Source organism: Jatropha curcas, chromosome 7, assembly GCF_041381405.1.
Source record: "Jatropha curcas cultivar XTBG-Jc1 chromosome 7, XTBG_Jcur_1.0, whole genome shotgun sequence".
NCBI lineage: Eukaryota > Viridiplantae > Streptophyta > Magnoliopsida > Malpighiales > Euphorbiaceae > Jatropha > Jatropha curcas.
Window position 1 is genome coordinate 29,394,816 of NC_143157.1, and position 25,475 is coordinate 29,420,290.

The 25,475-nt window shown below is 35.1% G+C and overlaps 4 protein-coding genes and 1 long non-coding RNA gene across 5 annotated transcripts; 1 reads left to right on the forward strand and 4 right to left on the reverse strand.

Annotated features, from left to right (window-relative positions):
* Positions 1 to 437: 437 nt before the first annotated feature.
* On the reverse strand, positions 438 to 2,538 carry LOC105643464 (putative pectinesterase/pectinesterase inhibitor 28). Its single transcript, XM_089724519.1, has 2 exons — positions 1,353 to 2,538; positions 438 to 1,262 (listed from the first exon to the last, which is right to left on the reverse strand). Exons 1-2 carry the CDS (start codon positions 2,362 to 2,364, stop codon positions 565 to 567), a joined length of 1,710 nt encoding a protein of 569 aa, XP_089580645.1. The 5' UTR covers positions 2,365 to 2,538; the 3' UTR covers positions 438 to 564.
* A 2,292-nt stretch (positions 2,539 to 4,830) lies between these two features.
* Positions 4,831 to 6,951, reverse strand: LOC105643466 (putative pectinesterase/pectinesterase inhibitor 28). Its single transcript, XM_012228592.4, has 2 exons — positions 5,766 to 6,951; positions 4,831 to 5,680 (listed from the first exon to the last, which is right to left on the reverse strand). The coding sequence occupies exons 1-2, from the start codon at positions 6,775 to 6,777 to the stop codon at positions 4,983 to 4,985; spliced, it is 1,710 nt and encodes a 569-aa protein (XP_012083982.3). The 5' UTR covers positions 6,778 to 6,951; the 3' UTR covers positions 4,831 to 4,982.
* Positions 6,952 to 8,232: 1,281 nt separating this feature from the next.
* IBR3 (acyl-CoA dehydrogenase-like protein) lies at positions 8,233 to 15,039 on the reverse strand. Its single transcript, XM_012228593.4, has 17 exons — positions 14,498 to 15,039; positions 14,268 to 14,402; positions 13,957 to 14,097; positions 13,690 to 13,821; positions 13,337 to 13,522; positions 13,023 to 13,100; positions 12,747 to 12,866; positions 12,172 to 12,270; positions 11,950 to 12,067; positions 11,155 to 11,420; positions 10,840 to 11,034; positions 10,337 to 10,479; positions 10,060 to 10,144; positions 9,684 to 9,893; positions 9,121 to 9,273; positions 8,745 to 8,849; positions 8,233 to 8,668 (listed from the first exon to the last, which is right to left on the reverse strand). The coding sequence occupies exons 1-17, from the start codon at positions 14,630 to 14,632 to the stop codon at positions 8,477 to 8,479; spliced, it is 2,493 nt and encodes an 830-aa protein (XP_012083983.1). The 5' UTR covers positions 14,633 to 15,039; the 3' UTR covers positions 8,233 to 8,476.
* A 346-nt stretch (positions 15,040 to 15,385) lies between these two features.
* On the reverse strand, positions 15,386 to 21,461 carry LOC105643468 (sucrose synthase 2). The gene is made up of 16 exons (XM_089723916.1): positions 21,116 to 21,461; positions 20,911 to 21,019; positions 20,669 to 20,801; positions 20,145 to 20,296; positions 19,854 to 20,046; positions 19,449 to 19,567; positions 19,092 to 19,308; positions 18,833 to 18,928; positions 18,532 to 18,705; positions 17,907 to 18,023; positions 17,637 to 17,803; positions 17,226 to 17,450; positions 16,393 to 16,714; positions 16,066 to 16,310; positions 15,837 to 15,975; positions 15,386 to 15,557 (listed from the first exon to the last, which is right to left on the reverse strand). The coding sequence occupies exons 2-16, from the start codon at positions 20,988 to 20,990 to the stop codon at positions 15,519 to 15,521; spliced, it is 2,418 nt and encodes an 805-aa protein (XP_089580042.1). The 5' UTR covers positions 20,991 to 21,019; positions 21,116 to 21,461; the 3' UTR covers positions 15,386 to 15,518.
* Positions 21,462 to 24,398: 2,937 nt separating this feature from the next.
* Positions 24,399 to 25,116, forward strand: LOC149495158 (uncharacterized). Its single transcript, XR_016321692.1, has 2 exons — positions 24,399 to 24,844; positions 24,979 to 25,116. It is a non-coding gene; the product is annotated as an uncharacterized LOC149495158 (long non-coding RNA).
* The last annotated feature ends 359 nt before the right edge of the window (positions 25,117 to 25,475 follow it).

The window sequence follows — 25,475 nt, forward strand, 5'->3', positions numbered from 1 at the left end:
CCAGATCTTATTAGGCGTTAATGGGCCTGTCTTCAGTTCACTACTATCTTGGGCCTATGATTTTGAATTAAAATTCTGAAAATGGATTTCAAAAAAAAAAAAAAAAAAAAAAGAATAATCGATATTAATAATAATAATCCATGTTTGAAACTGTCTCAGTTTATGGGACTGCTCGTGTATCAAACCAAGGGGAATAGATATATTTTTTAAATATTTTCAATTTATCGTTTCTTCTGTAATGAATAGTTAAAAATAGCTATATTTGATTTATATATTAAAAATATTTTTAATTTATCATTTTTTTCTGTGATGAATTATTAGAATATTTATATTTAAATAAATCATCAGTTTTATTAATTTAGTATATGTAAAGAACCATAGGGTCTAGATAAATTAATCCCGGTAAAAGAGGGAAAAGAAAAAAAAAGCCAAAAAACTTTTTAATTTCTATTTTTTTATAAAATATGTTCTTAGATAAGTTGGGCTTTGGCAAGCAGAGGTACAACTTAACATAAAAACTACTACAATCAATAAATTTCGATCTCCTCCTTTAATAATTCTCCTTTACACGTTCATCATTCCAGAAGCATAACTGATGCCGGTGTCCGGAATCCAAAGATCTCCGCCAATGAATTTAGCAACAGTGAAAGCATCAGCATCCTGTGCCGACAATTTCTTGATACCCTTCCATGTAACTCTGTCCTTGGTGACTGAACCAGGTCCTCTATTTTCGTACTCGGAGTAAGAGAGAGTGTCAAGAGCAAAAGAACCCATCCATGGCAACCATCCCTTTGGGTCAATCAAATCATCGATTTGACATTGCATGTATACAGTCCTTGAGTACTCTTTCCATGGGCGACCAAGATAGGCCTTGTTCTCGAATCTAACAGGATAATACTCTCGGTCTGCGGTGATATTGCAGTTTTGGAGAACAAAACCTGTGGCTTCGCGTGATTCATTCCTTCCTTGAGCAGTCACAATGCAATTTTGATTTTCCAATGGCTTCCTGACAACAATCTTGCAATTCTGGAAGACTGCGGCGGCGTCACCAAAGATGAAGTCAATAGTGCCTGTGATGGTGCAATCCCGGTAGAACTGACGGTGGGTGTGAGCATAAAGGGTATCTTGGTAGCCATCCATTTGGCAATTGTAGAAAATAGACATATCAGATTGAACTCTAAGTGCCACAGCTTGGTGTCCAATAGCTCCTGCTGTGTTCTCAAAGCCAATGTCCTTGGCTATGAAGTGGCTTCCACTCACCGCTACAATAATTGATTAAAGCACATATATATTATTAATTAGACAAATATTAAAACAAAGAAAAAACAAGGAATTTAGATATTACTACTTACAAACAGTTGATGTTTTGAATGTTTGGACACCAGCAGCATAGTTGAGGTCTCCGGTGATCTTTGTCTTAGTAGCACCATCACCGATCATCATAATATGGGTCAAGCTCCTTGAGATGGTGACTTGCTCCTTGTAGATACCTTTCTTTATATATATAACAAATGTTGTGTTTTGCTTCTTGGGAATCTTGTGAACAGCTTCATTAATAGTCTTGTATTGGCCACTCCCGTCTTTAGCAACAACGATATCAGGCTTAATTGTGTCTGGAGTTTGTGCAAGTAGTCTCCTTTTTTCATGGGACAACCAGGAAGGAAACTCAGAGTTATCTTTCAACAGTCTACGTCCTGTAAATCCTGCAAGGTTCAAATCCTTAAGCGTGGAAGAGAGACCAGTGATCAAAGCAAGACCGTTGCTGCTAAGTTGACTAGAAAGAGTTAGGATTTCCTTCATTTTGGCTCCGGCTGGACCAGTAGTATTGTCAAAGCCATCCAAACAAGTTTGTTGATAAGTGATGGTGGCGCTAAGCCAAGTCTTGAGATTTGCCAGATACTCATCCATTTTATTAACATCAAAGTGTTCAACTTCTTCGAAGGAAACCTTGAGATCATGAATGGCGTCGTCCATTAATTCTTTGCAATTATCAAGCGCTTGTTTTGCCATTGGATCTTTTGCTACATCTTTTAATGTGGATGAGTTCTGTAAGGCTTGTTGAAGAGCATCAATGGTCACCTGAAAGCCGGCCTGGACAAGCTTGTGAGGATCGGTGGTGTTACCTGCGGCTTTGCTAAGACTTTTTTCACAGATTTCTCTGTAATCCGTAGGTTGGCAGATAGCCTGGACTGACTTCGACGACGTGGATATTTCGGCCGAAGCGTTTGAGCCATTTTGGTGGTCGCCGCTGTTGATTCCATATGCCACAGCAATCACCATAGCCACCAGAAGAAATGATGCGACGCCAAAAATGGCATACTTCTTTTTCTTCCCGGTTGGATCTCCGGCGCCGCCACCAGCCATCTGCGTTAGTCTTAGTTTAAGCTACAAAACCACCAATCTTCTTGTTTTTTTTAGGAGAATATGATCAAGAAGAGAAACAAAATTGGAGGAAATAAAAACCTAATCAATGTTATTAAGAAGTATACAGAGCTGTTGGGGCTTTAAGATTATTGAATAAATGCCCCGAAGCTCTGGCTTGGGAAAACAAAGCATAGAGAAACCCTTTATATATGAAGTGAAATTCTAAAAAACTGTTATTTCTGTTACAAATTTGTGGGGTGTGGAAGAGACTTTACTAAAATTAGGGTAATTTTTTCCGATAATAATAGTACTTTTAAAACAATGTTTATTTCTTCTTTTATTACTCAATCAATAAAATAATAATATTTGATTTCTTATTTAAATTCAAGAATAATAATATCTATATAAATATTTTTATGATTTCTTTTTGTCTAAATTGACTCAAATTAAAATTTTGAAGATTGAAAAAATTAATAAATTAGTTATAATTTCATTTATACAAATTGCCTATTTTTATTTGAGAAATATTATATATCTAATATATTCAAATTAAAAGATATTATTTTGTATATTCGAATTAAAAAAATTTATAAATGGATAAAATATTAATTTTTACTCAAAATAACGAGTTGTAAAATTATAATGAGTAACTTACTTAAAGATAATAAACACAACACTAATTTTAACCTTTGCTATATATTTAGATGTATATATCACTTAGTATAAATGTAAAAAAAAAAAAAAAAAAAAAGTTCTTATTGTCTTTAATATTTTATGTACTTTTTTTTAACTAATTATGAATATAGATTGTCATTGATGATTATTTAAATAATAAATTAATGATGAAATTAATTTCATCAATAATTTTATTAATTATTGTTTTTTTTTAATATTTTAAATTATTATAGGTTGAAAATAAAATTTTGTTGTTAAAAAATTTATAATAAAGTGTTTCCAAGTAAGACAAAAATGAACATATATGGATTTTCAGTTGGAAAAATATATTTGTATTTGTATAATAATAAATATTTTATCAAAACTCTACTAGAAGTATTATTATCAAATTGTACTGAAAAACTATTATGCTTTATTACATAATTACATGTATATGGCAAAATTAATATAGTATTCAGAATGTGGTTTACAAGTTAAATTATTATGTATGAAGTCAACAAATATAAAGTATTATACATAAAATTTTATTATAAAATGTCAAATTCCATTGTACCATGGCATAATTTTAAAATTATATTTATAAATATATAATTTATGATAATTAACCCACGCATCGCGCTGGCTGGTGAGGTAATATATAATAAAGTAAAAACCAAAATTTACAATTATAACCCTATTTTAATTTAAGTTCATTCAGTTGTAAAAGCAGGTCGCACAAGCTATAAGTGATTTTTTTTTTTTTTTTTTTTTTACAAGTGTAATTTCGAAAGCAGCTGAATGAATTAGATGAATTATATGTATAATTCATAGTAAAAATTTACTATTTTATGAAATAAAGTTTATATATCTACATTTTCAAATATTATTAATTTGAAAAAAATAAAATAAACGATTAATTATGTGTTTCAAACTCTTATTTTTAATTTTTTACCAATGTATGTTATACATTGAATATTTATTTTAACTTTTACGTATGCAAAATATAAGATTATTCATTAAACATAATTTTAATTAAAAAATTTCAATGTTAGATACGTATGTAAGAATGGTTTATTAATTTTTTAAAGCCAAGCTAGGTTTTATCGACTCTATTTTCATCTTTTTTTTTAATTTTATTTTTTATTAAACTGATTTCCATCTTATGTCCAATTTTTACATCTTTACTATATATATGTTTTTTATTTCTAATATGATTAAGTGATTTTAAGAATTATTCTCTCCAATTTTTAACTTTATAAATTGGAAAAAATAAATATATACTACACTCTACATAATTCACTGCTTAGAAATTAAGCCAACAAATTGTGTGAGCATGAATATTATTTTTTTAATTAGTTATTTCAACTTAATTGTCATGGTTAAATTTGATTCATCCTTATAAATATCAAAATTTTCATCCTAACATAAAATTTTTAATTATTGTAAATTAAATTTATTTTTTTGTATTAATATTAAAAATAATTTACCGTAACATTACGCGGTTCTATCTAGTCGTATTAACAATAATAATAATCCCAAATCAATAAGCACGGGTAAAGAATGTTTGACATTGTCTCAGTTCAACGGGGACAGATTTTTTTTAAATATTTTCAATTTATCTTTTTTTTTAATGAATAATTATAAATACTTATAATTATTTTTCATTAGTTTAGTTTGTTTTTTAAAAATATTTTTAATTTATTATTTTTTCTAATGATTAGAAATATCTATATTTGATCAGATAATTATTCTTATTAGTTTAATTTATGTAAAGAACTATAGATGGGTCTAGACAAATTAATTCCAGTAAAATGAGGAAAAATAAAAAAAAAGGCCAAAAAGCTTTTTAATTTCTTTTTTTTTTTTTTTTTTTTTTTAAATACGGCTTTGGCAAGCAGCGGTACAACTTAACATAAAAACTACTACAATCAATAAATTTCGCTCTCCTCCTTAATAGGTCTCCTTTATACGTTCATCATTCCAGAAGCATAACTGACGCCGGTTGCCGGAATCCAAAGATCTCCGCCAATGAATTTAGCAACAGTGAAAGCAGCAGCATCCTGTGCCGACAATTTCTTGATACCCTTCCATGTAACTCTATCCTTGGTGACTGAACCAGGTCCTCTATTTTCGTACTCGGAGTAAGAGAGAGTGTCAAGAGCAAAAGAACCCATCCATGGCAACCATCCCTTTGGATCAATCAAATCATCGATTTGACATTGCATGTATACAGTCCTTGAGTACTCTTTCCATGGGCGACCAAGATAGGCCTTGTTCTCGAATCTAACAGGATAATACTCTGGGTCTGCGGTAATATTGCAGTTTTGGAGAACAAAACCAGTGGCTTCGCGTGATTCATTCCTTCCTTGAGCAGTCACAACGCAATTTTGATTTTCCAATGGCTTCCTGACCACAATCTTGCAATTCTGGAAGACTGCGGCGGCGTCACCAAAGATGAAGTCAATAGTGCCTGTGATGGTGCAATCGCGGTAGAACTGACGGTGGGTGTGAGCAAAAAGGGTATCTTGGTAGCCATCCATTTGGCAATTGTAGAAAATAGACATATCAGATTGAACCCTAAGTGCCACAGCTTGATGTCCGATAGCTCCTGCTGTGTTCTCAAATCCAATGTCCTTGGCTATGAAGTGGTTTCCACTCACCGCTATAATAATTGATTAAACCACAAATATATCATTAATTAGACAAAAGTTAAAACAAAAAGAAGGAATTTAGATATTACTACTTACAAACAGTTGATGTTTGGAGTGTTTGGACACCAGCAGCATAGTTGAGGTCTCCGGTGATCCTTGTCTTAGTAGCACCATCACCGATCATCATAATATGGGTCAAGCTCCTTGAGATGGTGACTTGCTCCTTGTAGATACCTTTCTTTATATATATAACAAATGTTGTGTTTTGGTTCTTGGGAATCTTGTGAACAGCTTCATTAATAGTCTTGTATTGGCCACTCCCGTCTTTAGCAACAACGATATCAGGCTTAACTGTGTCTGGAGTTTGTGCAAGTAATCTCCTTTTTTCATGGGACAACCAAGAAGGAAACTCAGAATTATCTTTCAACAGTCTACGTCCTGTCAATCCTGCAAGGTTCAAATCCTTAAGCATGGAAGAGAGGCCAGTTATCATAGCTAGACCGTTGCTGCTAAGTTGACTAGAAAGAGTTAAGATTTCCTTCATTTTGGCTCCAGCTGGACCAGTAGTATTGTCAAAGCCATCCAAACAAGTTTGTTGATAAGTGATGGTGGCGCTAAGCCAAATCTTGAGATTTTCCAGATACTCATCCATTTTACTAACATCAAAGTGTCCAACTTCTTCGAAGGAAACCTTGAGATCATGAATGGCATCGTCCATTAATTCTTTGCAATTATCAAGCGCTTGTTTTGCCATTGGATCTTTTGCTACTTCTTTTAATGTGGATGAGTTCTGTAAGGCTTGTTGAAGGGCATCAATGGTCACCTGAAAGCCGGCCTGGACAAGCTTGTGAGGATCGGTGGTGTTACCTGCGGCTTTGCTAAGACTTTTTTCACAGATTTCTCTGTAATCCGTAGGTTGGCAGATAGACTGGACTGACTTCGACGACGTGGTTATTTCGGCCGAAGGGTTTGAGCCATCTTGGTGGTCGCCGCTGTTGATTCCGTATGCTACAGCAATCACCATAGCCACCAGAAGAAATGATGTGACGCCAAAAATGGCATACTTCTTTTTCTTCCCGGTTGGATCTCCGACGCCGCCACCAGCCATCTTTATTAGTCTTAGTTTAAGCTACAACACCACCGATCTTCTTGTTTTTTTTAGGAGAATATGATCAAGAAGAGAAACAAAATTGGAGGAAATAAAAACCTAATCAATGTTATTAAGAAGTATACAGAGCTGTTGGGGCTTTAAGATTATTGAATAAATGCCCCGAAGCTCTGACTTGGGAAAACAAAGCATAGAGAAACCCTTTATATATGAAGTGAAATTCTAAAAAACTGTTATTTCTGTTACAAATTTGTGAGGTGTGGAAGAGACTTTACTAAAATTAGGGTAATTTTTTCCATTTGACTAAGATAAGGGATCTATCTTTCGCAGTAAAATAGGTTTAGAGCTGACCAATTCTCATTGTTGGCAATGCATAAGAAAATTAAGGGTAATTGGAAGTTCTTTTGCCTGTTTATTTTGAAATAACATATTAAAGTACTTTTGATCAAAGTTAATTAAGCAACTGTATTTAAGTTTAAAATCTACATAATACATATAGTCTGCTTAAAATTCCATGGACCCAACCGCGCCCAAACCCATCTTTCATAAGGGGTCAAGGTAATATTCGTCCATTACAACCTGAACAAGGTAAACCAGAAGCCAGTCTTTCCATTTTCGGACCCTAAATTTCAGAAATGCTTGCGACCTTTCCAAGCTGAAAAAGAAAAAGGTAAGGGTATTCGTGAGATCGTACGTAGAGAAAGAATGTGTTTCAGCTATATTTGCCTGCTTTGATTATCATTCATCCATTTTTGAGTTCTTTCTTGAAGGAATATTGGGCAAATAGAGGTTGATCTATGGATAGTGATGAGATTAATTAATGGTTTTAGTCATCATTAATTAGGTTTTCATTCTATTTTCTTGGGCATATTATTACTTCCCTTTTCTTTTTTCTTGGGAATTATTAGGTTGATCCATTTTGCATTATATTGATATATATTTTTCTATTCTTTCATTTGATGTCAGCAATTAAAATGATCTCTTCAAATTTTACTTGTTAGAATCAATTTTTTTATATTTTCCTTTTCAAATTAATTGAAATTGAAATTAATTGTATTTCGTACATCGAGTATTTGAAAGGAGTGATGTGATAAAGATTAAAAATTAATCAAATACTTAGCAAGAACATTTTGCTCCTTAATGGACCAATCCAGGGTGAACAAGATTTAATTTTAAACTGCTTAAATTAAAATGAGTAACATGACTAAGATGAGTGGTGTGACGAGGATTTAATCTTAATAAATTAAACAAATACTTACCGAAGATCTTTGCTTCTTGATAGACCAATCCAGGATGAACAAGATTTAATTTTCAACGAATTGGCCGAAAATACCTATGATTAATATAAAAAAAATTAGTTGTCCATCGTGTTGAGGCAAGGTTCTGATAATCCATTTTACTGTTTTTTTTTTCTTTTCTTTTCTTTTTTACCGTTAGCCTATATTAATATAAAAGTAAGAAATCAAATCATATCCCATAAATCAGAATATTATGAATTGTTAATGTACATAATCTAAAGGTAAATGTAAGTATCTATTTTTTAGAAACAAGAATAAACACTAGTTTTTGTGTGCTGGTATTGGCATTGGTATGTGTTTTTTGACATTATGTCTCATTAGGCTTTTATTTATCGTTACAGAGATATACCACTTCTCTTTTAATTTATTGTGCCCTTATTTAATCATATCTATCAATTCCTTCAAAGCTTAGCTCTCTGTAATTCCAACTTGGCAATGGTACCCATGTGGACTTCATCGGGGCCATCTGCAATTCTCAATGTTCTTGCTGTGGCCCAAAGATGTGCCAATACGGTGTCGGATGATAGACCAGCTGCACCATGTACTTGCATTGCCCTGTCAATCACCATCAGTGCCATGTTTGGAGCTGCTACCTGTTCCACATAACCCAAATTCAGAATAAGTCAAAAATGTGCTGTATTTTGCATTAGCAAGACCAAAGATTATTACCTTCGCCATTGCAATAGTTCCTCTTGCTCTTTTGTTCCCAAGCCGATCAAGCTGGTCTGCTGCCTCCAAAACCAATAATCTGGTTTTCTCCAGCTCTATTCGACACTGCATTAGTCAAATTTGAAATACCGTTATTATAGAGCTTAGGTGTGGGCAGGCAGGCGAGATAAATAAGGGGGCAAAAAAAAAAAAAAAAAAAAAAGATACGTTAACACGAAGGGGAGGACAGAATTCTAACTCAATAACCCAACTTTGCTTTTTTAACTCGATACTACAGGGCATTTGGGTGTGCCTGAATATTAAAAGTATCCCCTTCCCCCAAACCATTTTTGGTCCATAGATAACAAAAAAAAAAATATATCTATCTATCACACACCTTGGCAATATCTGAACGAAATGAACCATGCTCAGCAATCAATTTTCCAAATGTTTTTCTGCTGAGAGCCCTTTGAACCATCAACTCCATTCCCCGCTCTGCAGCACCTATCAATCTCATGCAGTGGTGCAATCTTCCAGGGCCCAGTCTACCCTGCAAGGATGTAAAATCATTAGAGATGAAATATTTACTTAAAAATGGGAGAATCAACAACATCACAAAATATAGATGTTAAACATTCAGCCAACCCGACTAGACCAATTCTCAGTGGCAAATAAATCACCTCCATTGTCCAAATAGAGAACTCATAAATATCGCCAGCATTAATGGATTCTATTTTTTAAAAAGCATGTGGGACTACACATATAGAACCCAAATCTGGTAAAGCAACTTATGAATTATGTCCATAAAAGTTTGCACAGAAGTTAAATGAAGCTTACACTGAGCTTGTCAGCAGAATTTGACTGCCTCAGAAATTAAATTGAATTGAAATTTTATCCAAAACCAACTAGTATAACAAAGAAATCCATTACATTACCTGCAAAGGAAGGAAGCAACTTTACCTGTGCAATCTCAAATCCACGTCCTTCACCAAGAAGGATGTTCTTTGCGGGCACAAATACGTTTTCAAATGAAATTTCAGCATGACCATGAGGTGCGTCATCAAAGCCAAAGACCGTGAGTGGCCTCTTTATGTGTATGCCTGGAGTCCGAACATCCACTAGGATCATGGATTGCTGCTTATGCTTAGCTGCAGAGAAGTCAGTTTTTCCCTGCATATTGTTCACATTGATTTTTTTTTTTTTTTTTTTTTTTTTGTGAAAATAAGAATGGCATTAAAATGAAGAATTCTCAGTTACAAGGATAGCAAAACATGAGTTTTAAACTACATGAACAATTAACAGGACTGCCCTTCTCAAGCATACTGGAGGAACTAACCATAACTATAAGAAGTTTACACCTAGGATCCATGGCGCCACTTGTCCACCACTTGTTCCCATTAATGATATATGAATCCCCTTGTCTGTACAAGAAAAGCAGATCTGGTTACAAAGCACTAGAGCAGAAAACAAAAAAACCTTTGCACAAATCACAGGATTATTACAAACATAACATCCAAGGGAGTGAGATAATTTCATCTAGAAGTTCATTGATATCTTCTTTTTATAAAACAAATCAACTTCAATTCTTGAATAATCTGGGCCCCATTAACTACCTTCTAATAGAACACTCAATATTTGTAGCATCTGATGATGCAACTTGTGGTTCTGTCATTGCAAATCCAGAACGGATCTTGCCCTCAAGCAAAGGAATAAGCCATTCAAGTAGCTGTTCTTTGTTCCCATATCGCAGCAATACCTATTAAGGAGACAAAAACAATATAATTGCACTCAGAGGCAGTAAAAAATCACAAAGCCAAAAATAGCAAACAATAAAGCCAGACAGAGTTTCAAAAAGCTTTTCTGATGCATGTTCATTCAAATATTTCCTGGATGGAGTTGAAGCAATGCAGGATTTATGTAGCACATGCATCTTGCTATAATACTCTCCCAGGGTAAAATCACTCCTACAATCTTTATTCAAGCAACTTTTTTACTCTCTTTACTTTCAAATTTTCTTGTATGGCAAAGTATTACAACGGCTACTTAAGGCCATGTGATGACCACACTAATAAATTGTTCCATTCCAGACCTTAAAGAACATGAAACTAACTTTTACCTCCATATTTCCAGTGTCAGGTGCACCACAATTGAATACTTGCGGAGCCCAATTAGAACGACCCATGATCTCGCAAAGGTATCCATATTCAAGGTTTGAGAGGCCAGCACCAAGTAATTGATCATGTGTGCCATTGGAGGCGGCAAAACTACTTTCATCAAAGATAAGTTTTCTCGCTCTTTCGGCACTGTCAAACTGCAGAAAAAAAACATGAGTGCACTTGAATTCATGATTCAAACTCATCTCCTGCTATGATCGATGGTAATAATAACAGAAAGACAAACATATAGCCCAGAAAGACGGGAAAGGAAATACAGGTATCCATAAGTTCCACAATCCTTCTTTCTTTGCCAGCTCCTTTAATCTCTCCTCCTCTGGGTGCACCGTCCAACGTGATGAAGACTGAGCAAGCTTGTAGAACTCATTTTCCAAAGGATATATGTGATCTTCCATAAACTTAATTAATTTTTTTCTCAATTCCAGCACCTTTTTGCTGGGAACAAACCTCCCAGTTTCTTCTGAAATGCCTTGAACTTTCCTCTTACTGCCAATTTGTGTTACGTAGTCCAGTGCAATTGCGCCTGTATAGTAAAAAGAAGAATCACGTTAGGTGATGATATTGATTACACCAAATGTAATTTTTGTTTTTTAGAAAAAAAGGGAAGTTAACGTATGTTTGACAGACATTCAGACTAACATCTTTTTATAACATTTCTAATAGGGAAATGCCTTTGGTGCAGCTGGGGAGGCAGGTAAATAAGAGAATTTCATAGCCTTTTTTGAGAACTATGTCAACAAAAATTCTCTACTGCTGTGAAGTATACATAAACATTGTGTATATGCAGCTTCATCCTTTACAATCCAAGAACTTCTTACTCTTTTCCAGAAACATCAACATTATACTTTTAAATATAGAATACAGAGGAAAGCGTGTCACAATGAGCTGAAAGGAAACCTTAGCATATTTCTTTTATTATCAGCCACACCTTTTAAAAAAGTTCCTCTCATACAGCATGACATATCATTATGATGTTCTCAAAAGAATTTTTCTAGGAATTTTCTGATAATAAATTATTTGGTGACCAATAAATTATAAAATGGTTATATTACCAGATGGAGGGTGATCAGGAAGCACAGATTTTCTTGCAATAAAAGCCCATGCAGAGTCTATGAGACCATTAGCATGATTTCCGGCATTTCGGGCACGCTCACCTCCTGTAGCATTACCCTACATTTGTGACAAAATGTTATGCTAATACATTAAACTTCTATCAGAGAGCTTTTGCTACAAGATTAGCAGTAGAATTTAGCAAACTGTCATTAAGACATTACCATAATCCATCGACTATGTACACCTGCATAAATTGATGCCGCACGGAACATAGCAAAAGCTACGTAGAACTTCCATACATTAGCTGGCCATGGTTTTCCCTAGATTGCATTATTTCCAGCACAAAAAACAGCATTTCAATCAGTTCAACAAACATGTCTAAGACATCCATCATAAGCATCTATGAGACCAAAACACCAGGTAATAAATGAACAAGTAACCCATTGTTATAGAAGTGTAAAAGTTTTCTTGAATTAGTCCTCACAGGTTTTCTGGACTTCCATGAAAATAGATCTTATTCAAATATCAAGTCAGTTTCCCATATGTTTTTTAGTACTAAAACTAACATCAGAAATTTATAAGAATAAGCATTTGGCATAGAATATATAGTCTGCAGACCTGATGGATTGATAATTTTAGCCTGACTGTATGCATTCGTCAATCGCCCACTACGTCTCTAGTTCGAAAAAACTCAATGCATAAAATTTTCTACAAAATTTAATTTCCTCACGGACTTGAAATTTGGAAAACATGCCTGGACAGCAGAATTAAATCAATACTTCGGAAAGGCTCTTACAGATGCAGAGCAGTATTCTGTAAGATATTCTGCCTGTGAAGGAATCCCTTCTGGAATGCCAGTAAGTTCAAAACCTTTAATCAATTGTTTATTGTCAAGGTTAAAATCCACTGTGTAAGCCTGCCAAGAAAGAAGAAAGCAATTAAGTTAAACATATTGCTAAAGTAACATTAAAGCTTTCACCAATTGTGCAAATCAATAAAGCTCAAGCAAAAATATTGCGGCTTTTGCATCATACATAAAAAAGAAAATGCAAAGATAAAAAAGATGTGTTACCAAACAGCTGTATGCAACATCACTCATTTGATTTCCAAGAGTGGACAATTCCCAGTCAAGAATACCAATTACTCGGTCCTGCACCGGTAGGGTTACTCATCAGGCTAATTACTCCAATAATTTAAGCTGTTCCAGACTATTCATTGAAGTTTAAGTTTGAAGACACTAGGAATAACAAAGCATACATGGTAATTGGTTCACATCTCTTCCTCCATCAGACTTTGATGGAGACAATTATGTCAAACCGCTAAGGACCCAAATCAAAGCTGAAAACATATGCATTTGAACTAATAAGAACCTTCAGAGCAACGGACCTCAGTGGGGTGAAATACAACATTATCAATGCGAAAGTCCCCATGAACTAGACCTGCAGATGCCCCAGAAGAATCTTCAGGAGGAATGTGTTGCAGTAACCAATTAGAGAGCTCCAACATCTTTGGATTTCTTGGAGACTTGCCCTCACCAGTCGATGAGATGTACTGTTTAGTCCATCTCTCTATCTGAAAAAGAAAACCATAAGCGACATCATCGAGTTGTAAGGCAACACTTCAAGCCAAAAACTTCCAGTTGTACTTTTCCTCCAAACTCCAACACAACGTCTATGTTGCCCCTTTCTAAATTAGCCCAGAATTAGAGAAGCTAATATCTAGAGTTAAAACCAGTGTACCTGTCGTTTACAATAGTTATCCTTCCGTCCATATCTTCCCAGGCCAATAGCATCTACATTAGCAGAATGTAAAGCAGCCAACACTCTTGCAGTTTCTTGATATATTGCCCTCCTGCTGTTTGGCGCCACGCCCTGATCAAACAAGCATCGGCTCAATTACACTAACCTTCCAACTTATATCACAACAATTCACAAAAAAATTTGAACTATTGTATTTGCGATGCCAAATTTGCAAAAAAAAAAAAAAACCAGATAGTAATGCCATACCGGTAGCTTAGGGTCTATGAAAATGCGACCTTCTAGATACTCCATAATATAAAATGCAGTTCCAATTATACTTGGATCTGTACACAAACAGAAAACTTTAGGAACAGGAACTCGCGTGTGTTCCCCCAGCGCCCGCAAAACCTGTTAAATTAAATTAAAAATATTAAAAACAACACAGAATTAAGCTCCATTTTATTATTTTGATAGCATAATAATTTGCTCCTTTCATTTTTCATTCAATGAAGAACAGAGAGAGAGAAAAAAAAATTACACTTATACCAATCAAGTCTAAACCAATTAACCGAAACTACCAGATATTCTCTGTCTACAGCATGAGCAGACTGGAGCAATTTGCCAGGAGGCTTCTTCCTCAAAACGTAGCGTTTAACGGAGGCTCCTGTTCCCACTTCCAACAGAAACGTAGGATTCGATTGTCCGTGCCCGAACTAAATTAGTACATAAATACAAGCAAACAGAACATCATAATTAAGAGAAGGAGAAGAAAGGAAATTCCAAAAGAAAATTAAATCCTAATAAAAACCTGTTTGACGATGAAGGTGGAGGGAGAGACGGGGAAACCAGCAACATTAGCAGAGGCGTAGCGAAACAAAGCGTCACGGTCAAACTCGTGAGCTTGCTGAACTTGCCTTAATAACTCAGATGTATGGATCGCCATTTTCAATTTCGTTTTGTTTGGTAACAAAAATTAGAGAAAAGGAAGAAGATTATAAGATTAGAGATTAGGCCGTTTCAACCATATGACATGAACACGGAAGCAAAAGGCCGAAGGGAGGAACCGGGAACTAGGGACGTGTAAGGAAATGGGTCTTGGACGGTGGTGATATTATCGTCTGGCTTCGAACAAATCGAGAAAACTTGCAAACGTGGTGGATTATTTATCTGTACTCTCGAGACCGATGTGTACGCACGTCAAGCGCGGAGATTGCTGCCTTGTTGGGATTCGTACTTTTTTGATTAAGAGCGCGTGTTGAAGCTGCGAGGGTGGTGAATTCCCAATGATTGCAAATTATTTAAATTATCCTAGAGAATGGGGATCGCGGCAGACGGCAGTATGGGATACGCTTCACGATGGAGTTTTGTCACTTAGATAAACTTATTTACATAATTGTAAATGATTATAAATGATTTCAGACACTGTTATGAAATGCGGAAATGGATTTTTCCTTTTAATTTTTTTAAATGAATGGGGAAATAGATTTAATTGTCTTAATTTTTAATAAAATGAAAATCCAGTAAGGAATTTTCCTTTTACTACTGGAAACTATCGACATAGGTCCAATACCAGTGGGCCCAATGCAATTTCAGGATTGGGGTCCAACCACCGTAATCAATTAGTACAACGGGAAAAAAATCCAGAAACATGCAAGACAAACACACGTAGCACAAAATTATGAAATTGTTCTGCAAATAAAAAAACAACCACAAATTATTATTTTTTTTTTTTGAAAAGAACAACCACAAATTATTACTACGAAAGAAGCAACATTTTGATTAAACATAAACATGTTAAACAGTAGCCAGCCTCTTCGGCCCACAAGAGCTTACGGCTGCTCATCAACTGCTGGTGTCATAGCCTTCACCTACAACCCAAAAAAAAATCAAAACAACAAATTCAATCCACCTCGTCTTTACCTAGATCATAATTCAGCTTCACATTGTCTACACTTTGTTTTGGATTGGTTATGTTCTATGATATGCCATGGCTCTAGCACAAGGAAATTTAATAAACAAAACTCTCTTGCTCTTAGTAGAGATGTCTAGTACATGAGTATATTTGAAAATCCTTCACTGTTATGATATAATTGAAAAGCAGTCTAAGAGGACAAAAGGAGTCGACCAGTTCGAATAAGATTACTAACCAGATTGCGAAACTTGAGAACATAAAACATCTCCAAGTATCGCCTTATCTCTCTCCTCTCAAGCTTAGACACATGCTTCCAGAAGCCATAAACTCCAGCTAATGTCAGCAACCTCTCAGAATATATCTTCCATGTATACCTACAAAACTCAAAATTGAGGGAATTGGTAAAAACGACCATTTTCACGGGCAAGAACAAGGTAAATTCTGAAAGCAAGAAACGGAAATACTTCTCATAAATTCTTTTAAGCCCTCCATCAGAAATCTTGTTCCAGTAGCTAGGATCTTCCTTGCACCGTTCAAAGAAATTGATGAGAAGTGCAGCAGCACATTCAGGCTGATGGGGGTCAACATGGAACCCTGAAATCCCATGCTCAATGATCTCAGCAGGACCACCGTGACAAGTGGCAAAAGTAGGAAGTCCAGAAGTCATGGCTTCCACAACAGTGAGGCCAAAAGCTTCATAGAAAGCAGGCTGAAATAAAATACATGCAGTTAATAAAGTAAATTTTGCAAAGAAGCTGAGGTTAAGAATTTTGGTGTTCTACTCCACATACCTGTACAAAAGCACCTTTTGCATCAGCAATGTACCGATAGAGCTCACCATTACGAGCACGGTTCATTTGGGCAGCTATCCAGCGAAACTGGCCATGCAGATCATACTGCTTTATGAGGGCATGCATCTTTTCAATCTCTGCCATTTCTTCTCTATCCCTGGATTGCTTCACATTTATGTACCCACCAACCACAACAAGATTCACAAGTTCTCTTAGCTGGCTGCTTCTACCATAGCACTCAACAAGTCCTGTCAGGTTCTTCACCCTATCAAGTCTTGCCATGGAAAAGATGATGGGCTTTGATTGGTCTGTTAAAAAACCTCTGCATTTGCCAAGATGAAATAGGTATCAAATGTCATCATTGCCACCCATATTGCCAATTAGCAATTCAAATAGCTAAGGAAAGAATCTTAAAATGCACAATCTTCATGAAATGATAAACTTGTAAAAAGAGTGAAATGCAGATCTGCAAGTGATGAAATAAGAGACTCAAATTAAACAGAGCTTGCTTGCAAATGCTTAACCAAATGACAGTACATTACAACAGGCATATCATATCTCATGCCATGACAGAGACACTTTGAGCAACAGATTTTGCCCATCGATACTCAATCTGATGAGGCACTATAAGAAAATAACTCAGTGAAGGTAACATTTTCCTCATCCATCATACTGAGATTTCAAGAACAATTAGTGGAGGATAAAACATATGGTTAAATATCTCATAGATGTGGAGCCAAGAGTTGGCTTTCCATATAGCCATGGTATTTTTTAGAACCAAAGGAAAACCAATAATTACTACTGAGTTATAATCTAGCATAAAAGATACTCACACATGCTCCTCATTCTGCTCAGGATCATATAAGAGTTCTTCAATTGAACCATGTAAAGCAGTAAGTCTTCTTTCCCTTTCGGAGTATGGAAAATATATGCACATATCTGCTCCCGGAGAGACTATATTAAACTTGGGATCAAAAACGTCAATACCATGAACAACTCGATACAGCCCAGGAAGAGTAAAAGCAGTATGGCTCTCATACTGTCCAACATTAGTCTTGCTGAGACAAAGAAACATTTGTTTAGAATTAAAACCAAATAAACCAAACTGTGCAAGTATCTTAAGTGGTTAAAACAATGAATAAATAGAATGTATGTGGCTGAAAAAACTGAGATTTTATCCAGCTGGTGAATCTTGCTCAGGATTCATAGTACTTTTTTTTTTCTTCCTTGAAGAAAGGACTTACCTTCCTGCAATCTCCTGGTACGTACTAGTGATAATAAAATCTGCATTGTTCATTGCAATAAGATCAGCTGTAAACTGACTTGCAAAATGGTACTTGTCGTCATATTTTCTCCAGTATATATCAGAATCCGGATACTTTATTTTCTCCAATGCATGCGCAATGTTGCACTGCAAAAAAAATTGAATTTAACAGATCAAAAAAGTATTATGCTCTACAATTTGGTTGCTGTACTACGAACTTTCAGATACTAGTTTTGATAACACAAAAAACCTGCGTAATTCCTAGCTTATAAGACAACAAAGAAGCAACAAGATTTCCATCACTATAATTTCCAATAATAAGATCTGGAACTCCTTGTAATTCGGCAGCAATTTCATTTGATGCATCCTGCAAATGGCAGTCAAATAAAGGAAACAATCATATAATAAATCCAAAATAAATTCCAATGTTAAACTTCTTTCATATTAAACCTGATCCAGGCATTCTATCACCAACTATACAATGAAATAAAAATTCTTGAATTATCCAATCTAACATGGATTAGATTTTTAATCAGGAAAAGGGTTAAACATGCCAAGAAATTTGAAAGCTTCCAATGCAGAACTCTTTACTATTGTCTCACTCACAAGTCTAGATTCAGTAACACGTAAACTTTATTCCACCACCATAATGAAGCATCCTCAGTGAGGGATTAAGGATGTAGTCTCAAGCAGCCTCTATAATGATTTCACTCACAATTCTAGATTCCCAACTAGAATCAATAAACATGGCCACAAATAAACCAGATAAGATTGCTCATTGTGACACCAAAAGGCATCCTAATGAAGAAAGAAAGAAAAGAAAGAAAAGAAAGAAAAATGAAAGGAAATAAATAAGACTTTGTTTGAAAGCTTACATCTGCAAAGGTCTCCAAGAATGGCCACACATCAAACCTTGAAATCCATTTATGAAGAATACCATTCTCATTTCTAAAAGGCACCCGCAAAATATATGTGTGTTCCGTACCGCTGATTCTTTCAAGTCTCTGGTTGCATGTTGTGCCTTTTGCATTGGGTATTAGTCGTGTGACCTTAAACACCATTCAGGGAAGTGTAATATGAATATCAAAATGGAAATTCACTCAAACCAAGTGAATGAGCAAGCAAGATAAAAATGGAATATCAGAATTGGGCAACTGGATCATAAAGCATACTTACTATAAGGATTTTTGGGGTAACATCCAATCCTTGTTTTTCTATTCTAGATATCATCTCATTCTCTAATGCACGCACTTGATCAAGTATGTAAACAACCTGTGCAGGGATAAGAATGGTATAATGCATCATATATTCACTGCATGAACCTTTTCTACAGTTAAAACGAATGGTTCTTTCTGCCAGAATATGAATAAATATAGAATGGCAGGAAACCTTTGACACTCAAGTTTGAACCACTTAAGAATAATCCAATTGATACCTGCCCACCAGTGTCTGGCAATCCTAAGACATTTGCTTGACCAAAGTAACCATGTGGAGACACAATGACGACATTGAAAACCATAGGAATCATCCCAAGAAATGACTCTAAGGTCGAAGGATCCGGAGCCTGAAGGATCTCCAAGAGCAGATGCACCATCTCTGATACCCGTTCTGCTGTGTCACCCCAACCTCTTTCAAAACCCATTCCTTGTAACCTACACTTCAAAGAATTGAAGAAAAATCTAAGTATTCAATCAAAATAGATGGAAGGATGCAGAATTTTTTTGATTTATTATTATTATTATTATTTGAGAAGCAAATTTTGGGATACTTAAAAACAAACTTAATTTCTTACTCAAATTCAAACTCAGAGTATGGTGTATCTGGTGGAAGCTTAGAGAGGTGTTCTTCTGCCCTTGCCAAAGCAGAACGTAGTTTGGGTATGCTCTGTATCCGATCATTCAGCATCAGGGCCTACAAAATATAGTGGTCAAATCAGAATGTTTGACATTAAGATCTTTCCTTCATTGCAAAATATTTTGAATAATGCAACCACAAAAGGAGAGAGGCATGATATGGGAAACCTAGCATTATAGCATAATTCACAGTGAAATCAAAGTGAAGATCAAAGTTCTCCAGAAATTTTATCTCGAACTGCTATTTAATTAAGAATTTGACAAAAATAATAATTAATGCAAATGGAAAAAAAAAAAAAAAAAAAAAAAGAATTGCTTGTTGGAAAGAGCATTAGCAAACTCACATGACCATCATGCTTATGCTTACGCAAAAAATCAAGCAGAGGGTCCAAACTTTCTTTGTTGCGAAACATAATTGAAGATAGGTGACGGTTCAGGAATTGAACCCCATTTCCAATGGATGATGACCGGGTTGGCCGGGGGAATGTTGCATTAAATGGCTCAAAATCAAGTTCAAGCACATAATTGTCATTGCATCTGTAAACATTTCAAAATCCCAGTGTTAATATGCGCATTAAAAGAGTTCGAACGTAGAACAATTTTCTGAAAGGGAAATTTATTATATTAATTCTTACTGGCCATCCACAAGTTCTTCTTTTAATCGAAGGTATTCAGCAACAGTTAAATGATCCACGCTGAGTTCATAGACATTAACGCGAACATATTCCCAAACACCAGGAATTGGACGAATTGCTATTGCAACAAATGGAGGTAGGACAATAGCTTCCTACAACGTTAGGACGACATTAAGAAAATTATAAAGAGAAGAAAACAAATAATTCTCATCTTTCATGTAATACATGAACATTTTTTTTCTTTTTTTTTCTTTTTTTTTTTTTTTTTTTTTTTTTTTTTTTTTTTTGTAAAATAAAGTTAGAGTAGATTTGCAGAATATCCAAATTCCAGAATCGCAATTAAGTAAATGTAGAACGCTTAAGCCAAAAATAAAATAATAACAATAAGCCAAAAATAAATAGTACATACCACTTTAATGACAAAAGCAAGAAAAAATAAAAGATAATTTAACGTGAATCACACCTAACTAGTACTAAACTCATGCATTAGGAAACAAAAACCACGAAGATAAATGAGAGTCTACCTGTGCAGATTCAAGCATTTTAGTGAAGGGGCTATCGCGAAGCTTCTCCAATCCTTCGTCATCTTTAACGACTCTGGCAAGCTCTATTAGCAGCTGATGAGCTTGCAGAATTCCTTTCCCTTGAGCCACATACCTTGCAAAATCAACAAAAACCCATTTTCCAAATCAGCTATCATACTCTTAGCCTAACTAACAGAATACACATAGACATGCATATCTCAACAACATTTACATGTACGAACCTGGAAAGAAGAGAAACAAGCTCGACACGGTAAGTAGAGAGAATGTCCCGCACCCTTTCTCGTATGCTAGAGAGCGGCATCGCTCCGAATCCTCAAAATCACGTTTTCTCTTCAGACGAGCAAAATCGGACAAACAGCGAGAAACTAAAAGCAATCAGTAGGAGGATAAATGGATAGGAGAGACATTTGATGATGAAGTGAATACCATATATATAGCCATATATAGAGCAAATAGCGAAATCGACAAGGTGCAGATGGAGCCAAAAACACCAATAGAGAAACTGCCATAGCTTTTTCACTTTGTTTGCTGCGACTCGAGTCTGATTGTGAGAAGGGGCACTTGGCATTGCATTTCAGGGAGCAAATTGAAAATGTACAACACAACACTTTCCCTCTCTTTCCGAACGTGAAACGGTGGGCTCTGTGCTTATGTTTGTTTCATTTTGCTCATAGACTGTCACGCCCATTTGAGGTTTGAAAGCGTGTAGTTTACGCCCCATGGAGAGTGTAGATGATGCCGATCAGCCCAGAATTCAGCCAATGAAATGTTGAAATGACAGTTTGTCAGCGGTTGAAGACGGTGCATTGTAGGCAGTTTTTTCTTGGGCCCAAACAGGTCAAGAACCGAATGACTGGCCCAAAACAGTTGGGTTTGGACTATTTTTATGGGCTTGTTTCCTCTGAAGATTTGACCCAACTCCCAACAAGGCTATGTCACGTTGATTACGTCATATAGCGAGGTTAATAGAACCTTACCTGAAGAGGCGATATTATTATTAGCTAGCAATATTACTAAGAAAATAATAATGAAGAGCAAGAACCAGATACCAAGGGAAAATGATTCTATTTATACTCAATTCGTACACGTACTGAAATTGAAATTGGAAATAAGTTGCTTATTGGAATCAATTCTCAGTGATCTAACGACACTTTTTTTTTAGAGGATCCTAATGGCACTTTTGAGCAAGATATATATGTGAATAGCAAAAGGATAGGAACTTCACAATAATATATAATTTGCTGAAAATTTAATTAATGGAATAATTTTTTATCCAAAAAATTGATAGAATAAATGTATATCGTATATTATCAGTATAACTTTTCACTACGTGGCTCGTCAAAAGGTTTTAAGAATGTACTCTTATTCAAAATCTTTAATTTAAAAATAAAAATTTTTATTTTCAAAAATTGATTTTTGAATAAATTATATATTACTTTATTTAAAAAAGAACAAATTGAGTTTTATTCCATCGAATATATATATCCGGTGATTCAGACGGGAAGAAATCAAAAAGATATCCAGGTTCTACATTTTTCCGTTTTTTTTTTTTTTTCGAAAGGAAGGTTCAACATTTTTCATTACTACATTGTTTTGCTGCCTATATAAAGTGGGTTGGTTAATTATTAACTATCAAAGCAAAACTAACTAAACAAAAACCACCTGAAATTCTCTCTCTCTCCAAAAAAAAAAAAAAAAAAAAAAAATCTCTCTCTCTCAAAAAAAAAAAAAAAAAACGTATAGCTATTATTGGTTCGAATGGCAAGCAATATAGATGATCGTCTTCTTAATGCTGCGTTTGAAGGCTTTTCTAGCTTGGAAGGGCGCCGGAACAAGAGGCCAAATCCAGCTGCAGGGAGACCTCAGACTCAGAGTGCTACCAACAACCATCATCAGCTTCCGGCAATCACTAGCAAAGAGGCAGCACAACGCTACGGTGGGATAGTGATAGAACCAGTTATCACTAGCGACAAGGCCGCCAAACGCTACGGCGGCATAGTTATAGGGCCCGCTGTCACTAGCGATATGGCAGTTCAACGTTATGGCGGTGTTCTTATTACAGATCGTCCAACGGAAAAACATTAACGGGGCTTAGCTTAAGATTATCGAATTAAAAAGGGCTTGTGTAATTAAAAAAGGCTTTGTGACGATGTACTGCTACTGCTAAATATGTATCTTTTGTATCTCCTGGCACTGGTTGTCTCTTCCAAATATAATAACAATAATCTTTCTTCCTTCTTGTTTCCAGATCATATATATATATATATATATATATGCATATGAGAGATATTTTAGTCATTATCTCTTGCCTCTTAATTAAAATTAATTTAAGGTTAATTACAGTAATTCATCTGCTATTCAGATCTTGGATCGAGACTTTTAATCACGCTTTCTTCTTCTTTATTATTATTATTTTTTAAATTTAATTGAGCCTAATACAATTACTTCTACAGTTCAATTATATATATATATATCATTCAACAAATTGGTTGGACATTCTATTATTTACATTTTACTCGCAATTTCAAAATAAAACCAAACCTAGCCGGTGAAAGACATGATGAATGTTTGATGAGTTACTATACCCTCCAAACTCTTTGCACTATACGCATCAATGAAACATAAACAAATTAAATTAATTAAAATCTCGTGCAATCAATAAAGAAGAAATACGAGTAGGATTGTAAATGAGACAAACTGCTCGTGAGCTGTTCGAGGCTCAATTCATAAAAATTCGATTGGGCTTGGCTCGATAAAACTCGTTCGATAAGCTTATCGAGCCGAACTATTGAGCTCGTTTAATAAACAAGCTGAGTTCAAGCTCGGCTCATTAGCTCGCGAGCTAGCTTTATCGAGCTGAACCCACTTTAAATTTGGCTATTTTAAATGATCTAAGCTCAACTTAGCATCCTAACACTATTATCAGATATACATGGTTTTCAAAGTTGTGGTGATTTTGATGGAATCCATATCAAAAAGTGCCCCTGAGAATCCATTTCAGATGGATAAATTCAGTTGTCCACTGATTGATTAATTGTGACTGAAATGGAAAAACCAAAAGAAGAAAAAAAAAAAAGGTTAATGAGGAATCATATCATTCTACACGAAAAGAAGTAGGATTGGAAACAAGTTGGTGCGATCAATAAAATATTGAACTTTTTACTTCATATAACTTGGAAAGAGTCCTTCAGTGCCATAAAAGTTAATTTCATAATTTGGAATCATATCTTCTTTTTCGTGATATTTTATTTTTAATATAGCTTCATGGATAAATATATTCCATATATACATATCTTTTTCTTTTGCAATAAGATTGGGACAAACGTGCTAAGGTGACCCAAATCTCAGACCATCTCACATGTAGGAGCACTGCTTGTGTCCCATCGATGCTTAGCTTATATTTATCTTATTCCTTTTACCTTAATTATACTTCTTTCTCCTTAATTATACCTTCGTGGTAATTAACGATTTTATCCTGCCACTTCAACACCTCTCATGGGCATAATTGTCAGTATCTGTTTACACAACTTAGAAAATCAACCAGATCATATTGATTATGCTATGTATACATACAAACGTCATATTTCTTGCATCACAGTCTTACATCGGGTCAAAAAGACATATCAACTAGGATTGGAAGGAATATATAAATCAGTATTCAACGAACAATGACTGACATTTGCCAAGTTAGTGAGGAATCAGATGCACAGAAGACTGATGAGGAACTATTCCTTCTGAACGCGAAATGAATTTGGATAAAGAACAAGGTACTGAGAATTATGGAGCCTATCCCTTAATAATTGAGGGAGTAGACTTGGCTAGAGCTCTATATAAAGAGACCAGGTCCCGAACATTGATAACCAAGCCAAGTAATTAAGCAACGATTTGTTCTTATACAGGCATTACTTTGATATGGCACGTCAGAATGAGCGTGGTAATCTTGCTAAAATCGGGTTGGAAGCATTTTCCGCCGTGGATGAATACTTGGCCAGGTCCAAGAGGCTAGGCACGAGGCATCCTCATCAGATAAACCCATTGATACCTGTTATCGACAGCAATGAGGCAGCAAAACGATATGGGGGTAAAGTTTTTATGGATTATCCCAAGGCCATGGGAAAAAACCAATCTGCTGATGAGATTGGAAGGCTTAAAATCGTAAGAAACCATTAATTTGAAAATTTAATCAATCTTACCAGGTTGTTGTATATTTGTACGTACTAATATGCTGGAATAAGCAAGTCAGATATAAAAAGAGCAAGTTCTGATACGTGTTTAGGTTTTTGCTGCAGCTATGAAGAGCATGCGCTAGTTAACTGTGTAATATATGAAGGAGTATTGACAACCGGTGACTTGTATTTGTACTCCTGTTGTGTATATAAAGAAAAGAACTCTCAAGCTAGTTTCATCTAATCAAAGAATTTTCTCTATATCTCTTTCCTGTATCTATATTTGGCCATGGTTAATTTTGCTCATGACAGGTTTATACCCACAGGTTCTTTTGGGAAAATTATCATAGAACAATTTTTTTCTGTTTTCCTTTGTTGAAAGATAGAAATTATTATTAAGAATGAAGATCATGAACAATAAGAGCTTCTATATGTCTAGGAAGCTCATACCAAACTTGACGACTAGGATCTGAATAAGCAACCCTTCGTATCCAAGTAACAGAAATACTATTACTCCAAGAAGCTAAATCAACCCGATCTGAAACAACATCCCCCATTCAGATAGGTCAGTGACAGGACTTGTGAAAAGACTTCCAAACGTCCTGTGCATCTATTTCAAT

Bases quoted from the DNA above. Each gene is read 5' to 3' on its own strand.
- IBR3 (XM_012228593.4), bottom strand. From the start codon at position 14,632: ATGGCGATCCATACATCTGAGTTATTAAGGCAAGTTCAGCAAGCTCAC. The intron at 13,523-13,689 runs GTACACTGGTTT...TTTCTTTTTCAG, and splicing joins ATAACTATTGTAAACGACAG to ATAGAGAGATGGACTAAACA. The intron at 8,850-9,120 runs GTGTGTGATAGA...TGACTAATGCAG, and splicing joins TTCGTTCAGATATTGCCAAG to TGTCGAATAGAGCTGGAGAA.
- LOC105643468 (XM_089723916.1), bottom strand. From the start codon at position 20,990: ATGCCGCTCTCTAGCATACGAGAAAGGGTGCGGGACATTCTCTCTACT. The intron at 20,802-20,910 runs GTTCGTACATGT...TGATTTTGCAAG, and splicing joins CTTGTTTCTCTTCTTTCCAG to GTATGTGGCTCAAGGGAAAG. The intron at 18,024-18,531 runs GTAAGCTTTCAA...TGCCATTTGCAG, and splicing joins TCTTGGAGACCTTTGCAGAT to GATGCATCAAATGAAATTGC.
- LOC105643464 (XM_089724519.1), bottom strand. From the start codon at position 2,364: ATGGCTGGTGGCGGCGCCGGAGATCCAACCGGGAAGAAAAAGAAGTAT. The intron at 1,263-1,352 runs GTAAGTAGTAAT...CAATTATTGTAG, and splicing joins ATTCAAAACATCAACTGTTT to CGGTGAGTGGAAGCCACTTC.
- LOC105643466 (XM_012228592.4), bottom strand. From the start codon at position 6,777: ATGGCTGGTGGCGGCGTCGGAGATCCAACCGGGAAGAAAAAGAAGTAT. The intron at 5,681-5,765 runs GTAAGTAGTAAT...CAATTATTATAG, and splicing joins ACTCCAAACATCAACTGTTT to CGGTGAGTGGAAACCACTTC.